This window comes from Cyanistes caeruleus, chromosome 9 (genome assembly GCF_971803275.1).
Source record: "Cyanistes caeruleus chromosome 9, bCyaCae1.hap1.1, whole genome shotgun sequence".
Taxonomy (NCBI): Eukaryota; Metazoa; Chordata; class Aves; order Passeriformes; family Paridae; genus Cyanistes; species Cyanistes caeruleus.
The window spans coordinates 2,648,735-2,662,909 of NC_141709.1; the positions used below are offsets into that span (position 1 = coordinate 2,648,735).

The following is a 14,175-nucleotide window of genomic DNA, read 5'->3' on the forward strand; positions in this document are numbered from 1 at the left end:
GGCGCCTGGCCGAGCCCCGGCCCCGCCTGCGGGCGGTGCTGCGGGCGGGACGGCCCCGCCGCCGCTGCCGCCCCCGGCTCCGTGCCCGTCCCCGGCTCCGGCTCCGTCCCGCAGCGCCTGGGCTGCTCCGCACCGCGGTGAGGGTGAGTGCGGGGACAGGGGGATGCTCCCAGGGCGTGGAAACTCAGGTGGTCCCGATGGAAAATGCAGGAAGCTCCGTGGACATCTCCCAGCCGGGGGAGGCTCCGGGGGAAGGGGGTTACGGGGCGAGCAGGGCAGAGCCCCGGCAGCGAACGGGGGCGCGGGGCCACAAAAGGCTCTGCTGGCTCCAAGGGCTGAGCTTACATCGGGTAATCCAGTCCGAATCCACGCGTGGGGCTGTTCGAGGAGCCTTAATGCGCTTTGCTGACTCACAGCAGCTGCAGTGTGGTGGCAGAGTTGGGAAGGACCCTTTTTGTGCTGCCGCTTTGTGCCGCGTTATGCTCCAAAGTCTCGTGTCTGTGGCTCCAGCCGGCAACATCGCGGGGTAAAAGGTAGAAATTGGGTCTTGCCTGTCAGCAAAGCCCTTGCGGCTGCGGGCAAAGGGTGCACAAACGCTCCGGGAAACGACCCTGGGACTCCTGGTGACTTCGGAGTGCTTTATATGCTCCAAATATTTGCTTTTATATGGCTCCAAATTACGAGAGCAAAGGCTTGAGGTACACTTTGATATCAGTAGTGTAAGAGTAGCAGTTTTATGACACACCCGGTTTAATGCTTTGCCGTGCTCTTTGCTCCCAAGGTAAAGCCCCAGATTATAACTTAGTGCTGGAAGACAAAATGCCTGGTTATCCAACAACCTTGTAATTTGAAGGGGGAAATGTGACCACCAACCTGCTCTACATGTTCTATTTTCAGTGTGTCACCTGTCAGGTGCTAACCTCAATTACAGGTGCATGCAGCTGACTTTTCTTCATTACTTCAGGGTTTTAATATTCTTACTGATAATTGTTTACCGCACTTCCTGTGGACAAAGCCAGCTGTTGTCTTCACCTTGCTCCATCGATGATAGTCCTTTGCAAATGAGAAATAAAACCCTCTAGTCCCCAAAGCTCCCTTGTGAGGGGTGCAGGAGGGAGACTTTGCAGCAGTTCCCTGAGGTGGCCTGGTTCTCCCTGCAGTGACAGATTGTGCTGGTGGGTCAGTACAGGAGACACCAAAACCTCACTGAATCGTGGAGACACCATCTGGAGACAGGCACCAACTGGGGTTTGATTGGGAGAATTATCTCGGTGCTGGAAGGAGATCTCTGCTGCCTTCTGCTGTGCTGTGTCGTGCAGCACCCTCAGGGTCACCCAGACAGGCGTCTGAGGTCTGGGGTTGTGCAAGGTGGCTGTGGGGAAGTGCCCTTGTGCTCTCTGGCAGCCGGGAGGGAGCTGGAGTGCTCTGTTGGAGCAGGGCAGGCTTATGGGGCTGCTGAGCAGGAAAAAATGAAAATGTGGAATGACAGAGGCTGCAGGATGTACCTTCTGCCCCACGCTTCTGTCTCAGGCGTGCATGAGGGAGCACAGAACCATTAGACAAAAGCCACACAGGCCCTGGTGTCCCCTGGCCGCTGGTGCAGATGTTTGTAAATGCCAGTAGCTGTGTGTTTTTGGAGCTCTTCACCACTTTGTGATGCTGAGAGGGTACCTGGGAGCTGCAGGGCTGAGTATTGGTCATCTGGCCAATGGCTCTTTACTCAAAAGTTCAATTATCATTGCCCTGGTGGTGGGTTTTATTAGTATTTTATATAAGGGTGACCTTAGCAGTACAAATTAATCATTGATTGAGCCCAGCTCCTTCCAGCTCAGGGGATTTCTGAGCCGGGTTCTTTTATAATTCCCAATTTGCCTCTTAGTCCCAGTACTTTCCGAGTTTCCTGTTGAATTCCTGCATTCACAGTGTCCCTTGGCAAGGAGTTCCACAGGTCTGGTTCCCAGTGCATGAAGAAACATCTCTGTTAGGGAACAGGCTGGAAATAAAGTGACTTCATTTGGTGGCCCCTAGCTCTGGGGCTGGAAAGGCCCATGAGTTTCTGCCCAGGCTGGGCTAAGGCTCTCCAGACACTACTTCCCACCAATTCTTAGGTGATTTGAAGGCTTGCTTGACAGGAACTATGCAGAGAACTCCTGGTTTGTGCAGGCTCCAAAAGGTACAAATTCCTTCAGCCAGTCCCTGTGCTGGTAGCTCTTGGGGTCCAAGCTCAGCGACTCTTCCATGCACACATATTGTGTGTTGCCAATCCCCCAAAATATTCACGGGCTCCCTTTCTCTGGCAGCACCACCATGGCTGTTCTCTCTTCCCCAAAATATTCACGGGTTCCCTTTCTCTGGCAGCACCACCATGGCTGTTCTCTCCAAGGAATATGGCTATGTCATGCTGACTGGGGCCGCCAGCTTTGTCCTGGTCATGCACCTCGCCATAAACGTGGGCAAGGCCCGCAAGAAGTACCGTGTGGAGGTGAGTGCTCAGGCTGAGGGGGTGGTAAGGTTGGAGCCAGCCTGCTGACAAGCTAGGTGACACCTTGAGCAGTTTGGGGTGACTTGCTGACATTTCCTGCCCCACCACACTGATGCAGAAGGGATGGAGCTGCCATGGCTCTCCAGAAAGCGTAACAGAGCTTGGGATTTGGGACATCAGGTGCTTGGCACCAAGATGAAAGCATGTGGCTTTGAGCTTGGCAGCACAGATGGCCAAGAAACTGCTCGGCCCATTTTCCCTGCAAATAAGATTTGATGCAGCACTGGGAAGGGCCCATAGTGGCACAAAAGGGACAGGAGGGTTTCTCAAACTCAAGGGGACAAGTCTTTCAAGTGACCTTCCCCCACTGGGGGAGCCTTTAAGCCAGGCAGAGCTGTGGGCTGGGTGGGGACACCTGTGAGTCAGGGCCATGGCATGCAGTGGCTGCTGTGCCACTTGGCTTCAGCACAAGCCACTGCTCCTTCCCTCTTTCACCGCTTCACTCACGGAACTGACGAACAGGGGTGGGCACGAGGACAGCTGCCTGCTGGGGTGATCCCGTTCCTGCTGCATCAAGTCAGGTTTGCAGCAAATGTACCCAGTGTGTGTGTGGTGCACAGAGGGCTGGATTTGAGGCCTGGGGAAGCCTCTGCATCCAGGCAGCAGCTCCAGGAAGGCAGTGACCTTGAACACAGCTTTTGTGCGCCCCAGGGCAGGCACAGGCTCTAACCTGCCACTGCAGGTTGGTCTTGCCAGCACCCAGGCAGCCCTGGGCTCCTGGGGAGAGGAGCTGCAGGGCACATTTGCTGATGTTTTGCTGCTGGTTTATTTTTTGGCAGTACCCAGCCATGTACAGCACAGACCCTGAACACGGGCAGATATTCAACTGCATCCAGCGTGCGCACCAGAACACGTGAGTGACGCCTTTGAATGGAGGCCTTGGAACAAACAGGGCTGAGGAGCAGGGCCCACAGCTCCAGTGGTGCTGCTTTCACCCAGGCTCAGCCCTGCAGTGCTTAGCAGGAAGGCTATGCTGGCTCCTTCCATGGGTAGATCTTAAGATGTGAGGAATCTCATTTCCTGTAAGTGCTGATCTGTTGTGCTACCCAGGTCTCCCTGGGGAGTGGCCAAAGTCCACCCAGCTCCTGTGGACAGGTTGCAACAGCAAATCAGAGGGGTGCTGGGAAGCACAATTCCTGGGGAATGTTTAGAGTGGCTTAGGGAACAAAAAGGAAAGAGTGGGTGGGTGTTCTGGGAGAGAGGCATGGGCTGGGAGGAAGCTCCTAAAACCGTGTGTGCTCAGATACCTTCTTTCCTCAGCCACAGCACTGAGCAGAGAGACTCATGATGAGCCCAAAATGCCCTTGGCAGGGGATGTTTGCAGTTTCTGTCCTTCTGGAGTTTCTTCTTTGTAAACAACCCGAGCACAAACGCAACCTCCTCACTTTTATTTTCAGATTGGAAGTCTACCCTGCCTTCCTGTTCTTTTTAGGCACTGGTGGACTCTACCACCCGGTAAGTGATGCAGAACTCTGCTCTGGCTCCCTGACCTGGGCAGGGTGGGGGGCAGGAGGCCAAGACAGCCCCTTCAGTAGCCACATCACACTTAACAGCAGTGCCCCTTCTTCAAATTTAATTGTAGAAAGTTTTCTGCAGGAGATGCACCAGAAATAAACTCCTTACTGCTGTTTCAGCTATTAGAGCCCTTTCCTTCCCCTAAAGGTGCTTAGTTAGACAAAGCAAAGCATTTTCAGCCTCCAGCCACTGAGTGGGAAGGATCCCCCCAGCCCAGTTTTTCCAAGCCCTGCCAAAGGAAGTCAACAGAAGCCTGGATTATTTTTAACTGAAAGATGCAGACAACTTGGGAGGAGGCAGGCACATGGGAGAGGCCAAATCCAGGAGCTCTGTCTTTGCCCTCAAAAGACAAAATAGATCTTTCCAGAAGACAGACTCCTTTTCCAATAGGAAAGGAAGCAGCATAGGCACATCTGGCAAATGGGAGCCACACTGGAGAGAGCTCTAAATTAAGAGTCAAGGTGGGAGTTTGGAACACCTGCTGGAGGCAGCGGAGCAGGGCTTGGAGCAGCAGCTGCCTCCACAGTCCCAGTCCTTGCTCTGGCTCGCTGACTGTCCGGGGGTGAAATGAGATTGAGCTCCTGGGTTGGTTGCCTGCAGGACTTTAGTCAAGCCTCCAAAGCCTTTAACACTTCTCCTTTCTCTGCAGCGAGTTGCCACAGGGCTTGGCGTCGCCTGGATCGTTGGGAGACTCCTCTATGCCTACGGCTACTACACAGGAGGTAGGAAAGTGCCTGCAGCACACACAGGGTGCCTGGAGACTCAGGTCTCCTGCAGTGCCCCAGGGCTCTGCTCCCAGCCAGGTGTGGAGGAAAGGGTGCAGGTCTCCAGGCTGCCAAAGCTGCAGCACGCTCTTCCTGCTGTTGGGAAGAGCTCTCATCCAGCAGGGATGCGCCTACCCTAAGAGGCCTGAGCTGGTGCCTGCTGTTTTGCCCTGGGGATTTGCCCTTTAGTTCCTGCTCCCTCTTCCATCTCCAGGCTGGGCTGCTCTTTCAGTGAAGTGACAAATCCTGCTTTTTTTTTCCAGATCCCAAAAATCGAAGGAGAGGGGCCCTTGGCTCCGTGGCACTCCTTGGGCTGGTGGGCACAGGCATCTATTCAGCCTGCCAGCACCTGGGCTGGGTCTACCAGCAGGGGTGCAGAAGATAAAGGGAGTTTTCTTCTGTTTTCTTTTAGAACACTTGGCTTCCTATGTTTTTTCCCTTTTCTTACTCAATAAAAGGAAGTTGTCCATTCTCTATTTTCATTCTAAAGTTACAGAGGGTTTTCTTAAGAAGCTCTGCAGAATGCTGGAATTACTCTGGTTTTGCAGGACTACAAAAATCTGTCTGTCAGGCAGAGATGTTCCTTCCAGTTTTGATGATTTCAGTGATCAAAAAGCCACCTTGCAGCTCATTTAACCCATACAGCAGCAGCCCCATTTCTGGACCCCTCACAATTCATGTCACTCTGACAAGATGTTCCAGAGTAAGTATTTATTTGATTGCTAAAAAATAGATGTAGGCAAACAACTGAAAGTGTTGCTTCATCATGTGTATAAAGAACAGTAAGTTTACAGGAAGGAAGTGAGATAGCTTTCACTATTCTGTGCTGGAGCTCCCCACCACTCTTGTGTGGAGATGATTCTTGGCCATGACTGGCCCAGGCAGCATCAGCCAACCATCACAATGTTTTGTCCCACTTGTAAGTAAGGTACAGATAGAAAAAAAAAAAACAACAAAACTTGAGATTACCAAGGGTTTAGAGGGAATAAACAATGCTACACTTAAGGCTTTTATGTGGTCACAGAATAGACAGGGTCAGGACAGTTACAGGATATCATGGTGTCAAGAGCTTATACGTGCACTGAGTAGGGTCCTACCTGTTAGGAAGCCAGAAGTGAAATTGATGGAGGGTGGAAGGCAACGGGAATCAAGGCACACAGCCTGGGAAGCCTGTGCCTGGCCTTGGCCACTGACAAACCTCTGGTAACACCTCTGTGGCTGCAGGAGCTGCTGCCAAAAACCAGATTGGTGCCTCCTGTTCTGAGCTTCCCATTGTCCACCAGCCAGGCCAGAGCTGAGCCCTGTGTGTACAACCCTCCTTGCAGGAACAGGGTGGCTAAATGCTGCTCCAGCTCTGCTTCCCCCTGGGCACTGACAACTGTAGGATACTTTATTGCTGTGTACATGATCCACATCTCTGGCTGACAGGGAAAAGCTGCCTGATGCTCCCCTGAGCAGGCCCCAGAGCCACTAAAACACAGACTCCACATCACCCATCTCCACGCAGACAGTCTTCAGCTGCGAGTAGTACTCGATGGCTGCCCGGCCGTTCTCCCTGCCAAATCCTGCAGGGAAGAGCTGGAGTGAGGACACAGCTCCAGGCAGTGCCAGGGGCCACTCGCAGCCCCTGGAGCTGGCAGGTACCAGGGGAGGTCACACAGAGCTCACCTGAGGACTTGTATCCTCCAAAAGGCAGCTCCACAGGGCTGACGTTGTAGTTGTTGATGAAGCACATCCCAGCCTTGAGAGCAGCCACCACCCTGTGAGCCTTCTGGATATCCCTGCAGGAAAAGAGCAATTCAGCTGAATCCCCTCCTTCCCTGCCAGGCAACATCCACTGGAGAAAGGCCAGCAGGCCACACTGCTTTTTGGAGTCCAACCTGTCCTACTCTGTCTCTGCCTGCTTGAAGGAGGCAGCTCCAATTCCCAAGGACACTCCAAGTGCACTCAAGAGGGCAGGACAAGGACACCAGCAATGCAGAATGGGGCAAGTAGCCAAGAGCAGCACAGCAGGCTCCTGATGCATTCTGGAGGTGCAGGAATGCAGGCAGCAGGCCAAGCCAGGCTGGGAGGAACCCAAGGGACAGCTGGGCCCACCCAACACTTCAGGAAAAACTGGGATATGTGCAGTCATTTACAAATTTCCCTTTTGGCAATCCCTTGCTTCAGCTCTTCTAGAAGAGGATACCCATGCCCAGGCAATGCAAGAGGAGCAGCAAATCACTGCAGTATTTCCCCTCCCCAGAATGATTCCACAACACTGCCCAGTCCTACCTGGTGAAGACACCACCTGCCAGGCCAAATTTGGTGGCATTGGCTCTCTCCACAACCTCCTCCTCTGTGTCAAAGGGCAGGATGGCCATGACAGGCCCAAAGATCTCTTCCTTCACACACGTCATGTCATCCTTGCAGTTGCCTGGAAGCGTGGCAGAGCACAAGTGCTTCAGGAGGAAGAGCAGCAGCACAGCCTGTGCATTCAGCAACCCACACAGCCTTGGAGACAGCATGGCAGAGCAGCCAGGCACACCCTGCATCTCAAAAGCACCGACAGCACCATTCCCATCAGGCCCTCCAACAGCACAGATTTCCCTGGATGCAGTTCTTGGAAGCCTCAGCTCTCTCTAGGACACCCATTCAAGTGCCAGTCCAGGCTGGGGACATCACAGAGCCAGGTCACAAAGCTGAATTCAGCTTTCTCAGGAGAAATCCCATGACTGAGATGGATCCTACCTAACACACAGGGGCGCATGTAGTAGCCATTCTTCAGCTTCTGGTCATCTGGCACATACAGGTCCCCACCACACAGCACCTCTGCCCCCTAGAAAAGAGCCAAGAGAGGAAGGGATGCAGGCACATCCAGGAGCATCCTGCCCAGCTCTGGCTGGCCCTTGGCTTATCCCAGCAGGCTCCGCTAAAAAGTTTGTCCCCATCTTTTTTATAAGCCCTGTTATGCACTGAAATCCTGATAGCAGGTGTCCTCAGAGCCTTCTCCTCCTCCAGGCTAAACCACCCCAATTCTCAGCCTTTCCTCACGTGTTTTTCCTGTGCTGAGAAGTGGGGTCTCATCAGAGCAGGTCAGAGGGGCAGAACTTCCCCTCACCTGCTGCCCACGCTGTTTTGGATGCAGCCCAGGACACGGGTGCCAGCACACATGGCTGGGGCATGTCCAGCCTCTCATCCAGCAGCACTCCAAAGTCCTTCCTCGCAGGGCTGCTCCATCTGCTCATCCCCCAGCATGGATTTATACCAGAGCTCGCTCTGATCCAGGTGCAGCACCTCGTACTTGAGCTCAAATCACCTCCCTGTCCCCCACGTGCCTTAACACAACTCCTAGGAGGATCTGTTCCATGATCTCTCCACAGTCACAGTAGTGAGGCTGATGGGTCTGTAATTCCCAGGTTCCTCCTGCCCACCCTTTTTGAAAAAGGGTGTTTTTCCTTTTCTAGTCACTTGGGACTTCACCTGACTGCCATGACTTTTCAAATATCAGGGAGAATGGCTCAGCAACTCCATTAGCCAATTCTCTGAGAACCTGGGATGCATCCCACAGACTTCTGTATCTAGTGGTCCAACACACCCACTGAGTAAACCAAAAACAACCAAAAAAAACCCAGCTTAACTGGGAAGGCACAGGGCAGGAGAGCAGCTGGCAGTGTGTTTGCCTAACAGGAGAGACATTTCTGGGCAGTCACAAAGCAGCATCACAATCTCACCTGCTCCTTCGCCTGCTTGATAAAGCCCTGCACACGATTCAGGTGGGGCCGGTTGATGAGGGCTCCCATCCGTGTGTCTTCCAGAAGAGGGTCTCCAATTTTGATTTTCTGGGTGCGTTTCACCACCTCCTTTGTGAAGGTATCCAGGATCTTCCTCTCCACAAACACCCGGGTGCCATTGCAGCACACCTGGGACACAGGAAAAGCAGCTCAGAATAGGAAACACAGCAATCCAAATTCCTTCCCTGCTTGGGTCCTGCTCCAGAGGCTCTTGGAAAAGCTCCTCCATAGCTGCTACAACAGCTAACTTGTCCCTGGGGACAGGGAACACAAGATTACCCTGGGGCTGTGACTGCACTGAACAGCCCTTGCTGGACACAGTGGTTCTGATGCCACCAGGTGGCAAAAAAGGTTCAGGTCATGAGCAGCAGAGACCTTGAGCCGACTTCTGAGTTCCCAGGAATGACCCCACTGAGCAAATTTGCCAGGATTACAAAAAGCCTGCAGCACAGGTGGATATCCCGAATCTGGGAAGGACAGAACCCTGTCCTCAGGATCAGCACACCAGGCTGGGACCTGCTGCCCCTCCAAGGGACACCAGCACAGCTTCTCCTGACCTATGAGTGCCAGACTGGTGCCCAGGGCACAGAAGCAGCTGTGCTGAGCTGGGTGCTTGGTGCCAGGGAAGCTCCATGTCTGGGAAGGACAGGCCACTGGCTAAGTGTGTCCTGTAGCTAAGGCACACTCTGCTAGGACAGCCCCAGCTCCTGCAAGGGCATCCCTTCTGACACTGCACAGGGAAAGGTGTGACAAGATGAGAGCTTCAGGGCATCCCTCACTCACAGATGATCACAGGCTGGCCCCACTGCCCAGCCCTGACCCCACAGTGCCTCCCTGGGAAGGAGAACTCCTGCCCCACAGACACACACCTCGCCCTGAGTAAGGAAGTTGGCCATGAGGGCTCCCTTCACAGCATTCTCCAGATCAGCATCTGAGAAGATGATAAGGGGGGATTTGCCCCCCAGCTCCAGGGTGACTGGCTTTATCCCTTTAGCTGCCATCTCCATGATCTGAGGAGAACAAGAACACAAGAGATAAGTGACCCACTGGCCAACAAGAGTCACCCCACAGGGTGGCAAGAGAGACCCAAAGGGAGAGTTCCTGCAGGACCATTCACCAACAAGAGAGAAGCAGCACAGAGGGCAAGCTGGGTTTCCTAGATGTGGTTAGCTCGTTCTGAGGACAGCCTCAGAGGGTTTGGGGGTTGTTTTTTTACAGGTAAAACCGACAAAACCTGGAGAGGCATTTGCAGGAAGTCTCGTGATCAGTGTAAGCTGCAGGCAGCTGTAGCTGCCATCTGTCACTGCAACCCACAGGTACACACACGTAGGGAGCGTTCACAGGACATTTCCCCTCCTTCGACTCAGAATTTATTTCCAAAAGTCTTTCTTTAATTTTAGAATGATAAATGGAGGGTGAGAAACTCACAGAAACTATCCCCTTGCTTAAAAACAGTAGGTTGCATGCAGCTTTAGTGCTTTATAGCAGCCAGGAACACATTCTTCTAGTGCTGCTGTTTCATGTACTCTCCACCTGACATCAACACCCACCTGAGCAGCTCAGAAGACTTCACTGCAACCAGGGGCTAAAGCAAGTGAAGCTGACCAAGGGGTTTCTCTCTCAATGCCGCGCCCAGCAGGTTAACTGGACCCCAGCATGACCCTGCACGTGCTGAAAGCTCCTCTCTCAGCCCCAAAAAATGCTAACCCGCACCCCACCTCTACAAGCTCCATGCAGAAAAGCTCAAGGAGGTGTCAGCTACAGACCCCCTGTCTCAAGGTGCCTTTACCTTCATGCCAGTTGGCACACTGCCAGTGAAAGAGATTTTGGCCACATCTGGGTGCTGGCAGAGGAACTGGCCCGTGGCAGCCCCACCCTGCACCACGTTGAAGAGCCCCTTGGGCACTCCGGCCTCTGTGAAGATCTCTGCCAACCTCACCACAGAAATGGGGGTGAAGGGTGAAGGCTTGAAGACCATCGCATTGCCTAAGGGAACCCAGACACAGGCGAGGTGGGGTTAACACCCAAACTGCTTCAGGGAAGAAACAAAAACAATCCCCACCCCACACTGTGAGTTTGTCTCACCAGAACCCATAAATTTCCCCCAAGGGAAGAGGAAACACTTTCAGCTGATCACTGCAACTAAGGGTGAATCACTGCTGGGGAAGATGGGGCTGCTGGTCTTGCCCTGCAAACATTTCCAGAGACCTTCCCCATCTGGTACAAAGCTATCAGTGTTTATCCGGATGAACTCCTGACCTCTTGACATCTGACATGTTCCTCCTTCCATTTCCCTTTCCTTTCTGCCAGAGTAACAGCCTGGACATTCTGCTAATCCTTCAACACTTCAAGGTAATCGTAGATTCCATCCCAGAAATCACTCTCCCCCACAGAATCAGCTGGCTTTGAAGAGACGCTTGTGTGGGCACGAAGGCTCCATTACCGCAAGCCAAGGCCGGGCCAGACTTCCAGCAGGCAATCTGGAAAGGATAATTCCAGGCTCCAATCCCAACACACACCCCAAGTGGCTCTCTCCGAGTGTACCCAAAGGATCCCCCGGGAAGCTGGATGTGTTCACCTGCAAAGAAACAGCCAGAAGGTAGAAAAGAGCAAAGTTCTTTCTTGTCTGGTCAGAGCTGCCTTTGCCTGGGAGCAGAGACACTTTTACCCCAGCAGGCTCACAGAAGATGTGTGAGTGCCCACAGAGCATGGCAGCATTGGGCAGAGACCTGAATCCTTCCAAGGTCTTCAGGAAAAGGAATGGCCCATCTCAAAGAGATGGCTTTGTGCCATTGGAGTTAGCAGGGAAGGTGGGACAGAGAGCAAAGAGCAAACTCCAGTAACGCCCTCACCCGCCAGAGATCCTGCCAGCCCTGCGTAATACTCCAGGCACTGCCACGATATGTCGATGTCCACTCTGGCTTCAAAGATGGATTTCCCATTGTTGATGGTCTCCATGGTGGCAATTTCCTCTCTCTGCTCCTGTGAGAGGCACAGGACAGAGACAACACGTTAGAGAAGCCTGGAGCAGAACTCAACAAGGAGACAGCTGCTTGCCAAGCACACAAGTCCCCAACAAGATCCTGCCATGAGAAATGGTGATCTCCAAAAGGGACATTCCCAACTGCTGTTTGTCAGTTTCCTCAGGGTGAATGAGTGCAGGGCAGTGTCAAAGGGAAAGCTGCTGGGGTTCACTGCTGGTCCAGTCTTGTTTAACATCCCTGTTTATCTAAAAGATGAGCAAACATGAACTTAGAAGCTGGCTGGCAAACAACGATCAGAATTCGCAGAACTAAACTGGGAAGAGCAAACAGCAAGATCAGGATGGAACCAGAGGCCAGGGAAGAGGGACAAAGCAATGCAGCTGGGAAGCATCCTTTAACAGTCCATCTCCCAAGCAGAAATAATACCCTGCTCTGAAAGTCTGGCAGAAGTTTGGCATAAAGAAAAGTTTTCTCATGACTTGTACACACTGAGGAAAGAAAGTCTGGATTCTTACAGATCTGTGCCTTGATGGAAATTAACTCTGATGCCCAAGAACCTGTTATCTCAGAAAGGAGTCTGTGCTAAACCTCACTTATGTGCATCCTCCCCCAAGTGTATTATCTGACAGATAAAAACCAGTACTCCTACTTTCTCTTACTGCCAGGACACATTCCTGTCATGTAACAACAGCCTCTGACAAGCCAAAAGTTCAGCAATGCCAGTTATGCAATTTCAGCTTTGAAACTGTGTACAGTGAAATTTAATCTCTAGTGCTGTTAAAAGAACCACAAACCCTGCAAGATGCCAAATGGCTGGCTTCAGTTTTATGTCTTCTAACAGAATTAAGCTGAGAAAGCACACACTGGCCTTGAATCCAGAGATAAGACCAAAGCTGCACTCACGGATGCTGACTCCAGTGATAACAGCAAAGCCCTGCCTAAGGCAGCCTCCTGTCTCTTCTGGCCAAAGGTGGGTTTTAACTCCTGAGCAACTCCTGGAGCTCTGCAAGTCCTGCTGAAGCCCCCAAGAGCCACAATAACCCACAAGGAAGCTCAGAAACAGAACCACCCCTCTCCCCCCCAACATACCCGAATAATTCTGGCAGCCTCCAGCATCACCCGGCATCGCTCCATGCCCGACATCTGACTCCATATTTTAAAGGCAGATTTTGCGCTCTGCACAGCCAGATCAACTTCCTTCTCCCCAGAGCAGGGCAGCTTGCACAGAACACGACCTGGGCACGTTTTAAACAGGGAATAAATGAGATGGAAATCTCAGAAAAGGGGTGCAGGACGTGGTTTATCTTGCACCAAACCCCACATACTTCAGTCAACTCATCTATACCAGGCACAGAATTTCACACTGAAACTCACTGATTTGTAATCAGCCATAGAAGTGGCGCTGCAATTCAGCTGGTCCGAACAAAAAGAGCTGACATTCTCCACAATCGTGCTGTGGTTACTAATTAGCTCCAGTTGCTACAAAATTCCTGGGTTTCCCAGTTGAGTTTGTTACACTTCTACCACCCTCTTCAGGACTCTGGTTACACATTCCTCAGGACAGTTAAACACTTGGGAGCTACTCTGATGAACGCTACATACCGACAACTACGATTACACAATTATAGAGATATTCAAATCATGGGGTTTCGCCAAAATCAGACTGCCCGACAGAGCTGAGAGCTGATTTCTGCATAGAAAATGACCATGGCCAAACGCTGTCGGCAGAACACAGCCACTACAGCAGGGGAGCCTGAGGTGCTGCAGGGGAGCCCCGGGAGCTGCTGGGGAGCCTGAGGGGCTGCAGGGGTGGCCCGGGAGCTGCTGGGGAGCCTGAGGGGCTGCAGGGGAGCCTGAGGGGCTGCAGGGGAGCCTGAGGGGCTGCAGGGGAGCCCCGGGAGCTGCTGGGGAGCCTGAGGGGCTGCAGGGGAGCCCCGGGAGCTGCTGGGGAGCCTGAGGGGCTGCAGGGGGGGAAGCCTGAGGGGCTGCAGGGGGGGAAGCCTGAGGGGCTGCAGGGGGGGAAGCCTGAGGGGCTGCAGGGGTGGCCCGGGAGCTGCTAGGGAGCCTGAGGAGCTGCAGGGGTGGCCCGGGAGCTGCTGGGGAGCCTGAGGGGCTGCAGGGGGGGAAGCCTGAGGGGCTGCAGGGCGTGCAGGACACCCGCACAGGCGGCACCCACGACAGCTGAGGGACAGCCGAGGACACCGGGCCCTGCAGGCACAGGGGCTCTCCCCGCCCCTGGAGGTTCCCCCGGTACCTGTGGCCGGCTCGAACACCTCCTCCAGCTGCCCGCCGTCGGCGGGGTGGACGCGGGCGCCCGCGCGGTAGTTGAGGGGCTGCTGCACGGTGAGGGTGCCGGTGGCGGAGCTCATGGCCAGGCCGGGAGCGAGTGAGCGCAGCCGGGGGAGGAAGAGGAGGAGGCTCGGCAGCCGGGATTGTGCCAACATCGGCGGGATCCCGTCAGGCGCCGCGGCCCGGAGGCGCCGCCTCAGCCGCAGACGCCTTTTCACCGTCAGGGCCCGCCCCGCCCGGGGCGTGCCAGCGGCCAGGCAGCCGGGCCCGCTCCCGATCGCCCAATTAAGAGACATTGTTAACATAAA

The 14,175-nt window shown here is 53.7% G+C and overlaps 2 protein-coding genes across 3 annotated transcripts; one reads left to right on the forward strand and one right to left on the reverse strand.

The window, feature by feature from the left end:
- The first annotated feature begins 30 nt into the window (after window positions 1–30).
- On the forward strand, window positions 31–5,303 carry MGST3 (microsomal glutathione S-transferase 3). 2 transcript variants are annotated; one of them, XM_086842508.1, is made up of 6 exons: window positions 31–143; window positions 2,359–2,482; window positions 3,322–3,395; window positions 3,940–3,997; window positions 4,707–4,779; window positions 5,085–5,303. In XM_086842508.1, the coding sequence occupies exons 2-6, from the start codon at window positions 2,366–2,368 to the stop codon at window positions 5,204–5,206; spliced, it is 444 nt and encodes a 147-aa protein (XP_086698634.1). In that variant the 5' UTR covers window positions 31–143; window positions 2,359–2,365; the 3' UTR covers window positions 5,207–5,303. The 2 variants fall into 2 exon arrangements, with proteins under 2 accessions (XP_086698634.1, XP_086698633.1); XM_086842507.1 differs by having other exon boundaries at window positions 40–143; window positions 2,301–2,482.
- A 214-nt stretch (window positions 5,304–5,517) lies between these two features.
- Window positions 5,518–14,172, reverse strand: ALDH9A1 (aldehyde dehydrogenase 9 family member A1). The gene is made up of 11 exons (XM_086842505.1): window positions 13,833–14,172; window positions 12,668–12,813; window positions 11,447–11,576; window positions 11,038–11,172; window positions 10,384–10,580; window positions 9,464–9,604; window positions 8,535–8,723; window positions 7,552–7,639; window positions 7,096–7,237; window positions 6,490–6,602; window positions 5,518–6,386 (listed from the first exon to the last, which is right to left on the reverse strand). Exons 1-11 carry the CDS (start codon window positions 14,170–14,172, stop codon window positions 6,292–6,294), a joined length of 1,716 nt encoding a protein of 571 aa, XP_086698631.1. The 3' UTR covers window positions 5,518–6,291.
- Window positions 14,173–14,175: the final 3 nt, after the last annotated feature.

Bases quoted from the DNA above. Each gene is read 5' to 3' on its own strand.
- ALDH9A1 (XM_086842505.1), bottom strand. From the start codon at position 14,172: ATGTTAACAATGTCTCTTAATTGGGCGATCGGGAGCGGGCCCGGCTGC. The intron at 11,173-11,446 runs GTGAGGGCGTTA...GTTTCTTTGCAG, and splicing joins GCTGGCAGGATCTCTGGCGG to GTGAACACATCCAGCTTCCC. The intron at 6,603-7,095 runs GTAGGACTGGGC...CTTTTCCTGCAG, and splicing joins GCAGGTGGTGTCTTCACCAG to GGATATCCAGAAGGCTCACA.
- MGST3 (XM_086842508.1), top strand. From the start codon at position 2,366: ATGGCTGTTCTCTCCAAGGAATATGGCTATGTCATGCTGACTGGGGCC. The intron at 2,483-3,321 runs GTGAGTGCTCAG...ATTTTTTGGCAG, and splicing joins GCAAGAAGTACCGTGTGGAG to TACCCAGCCATGTACAGCAC. The intron at 4,780-5,084 runs GTAGGAAAGTGC...TTTTTTTTCCAG, and splicing joins CTACGGCTACTACACAGGAG to ATCCCAAAAATCGAAGGAGA.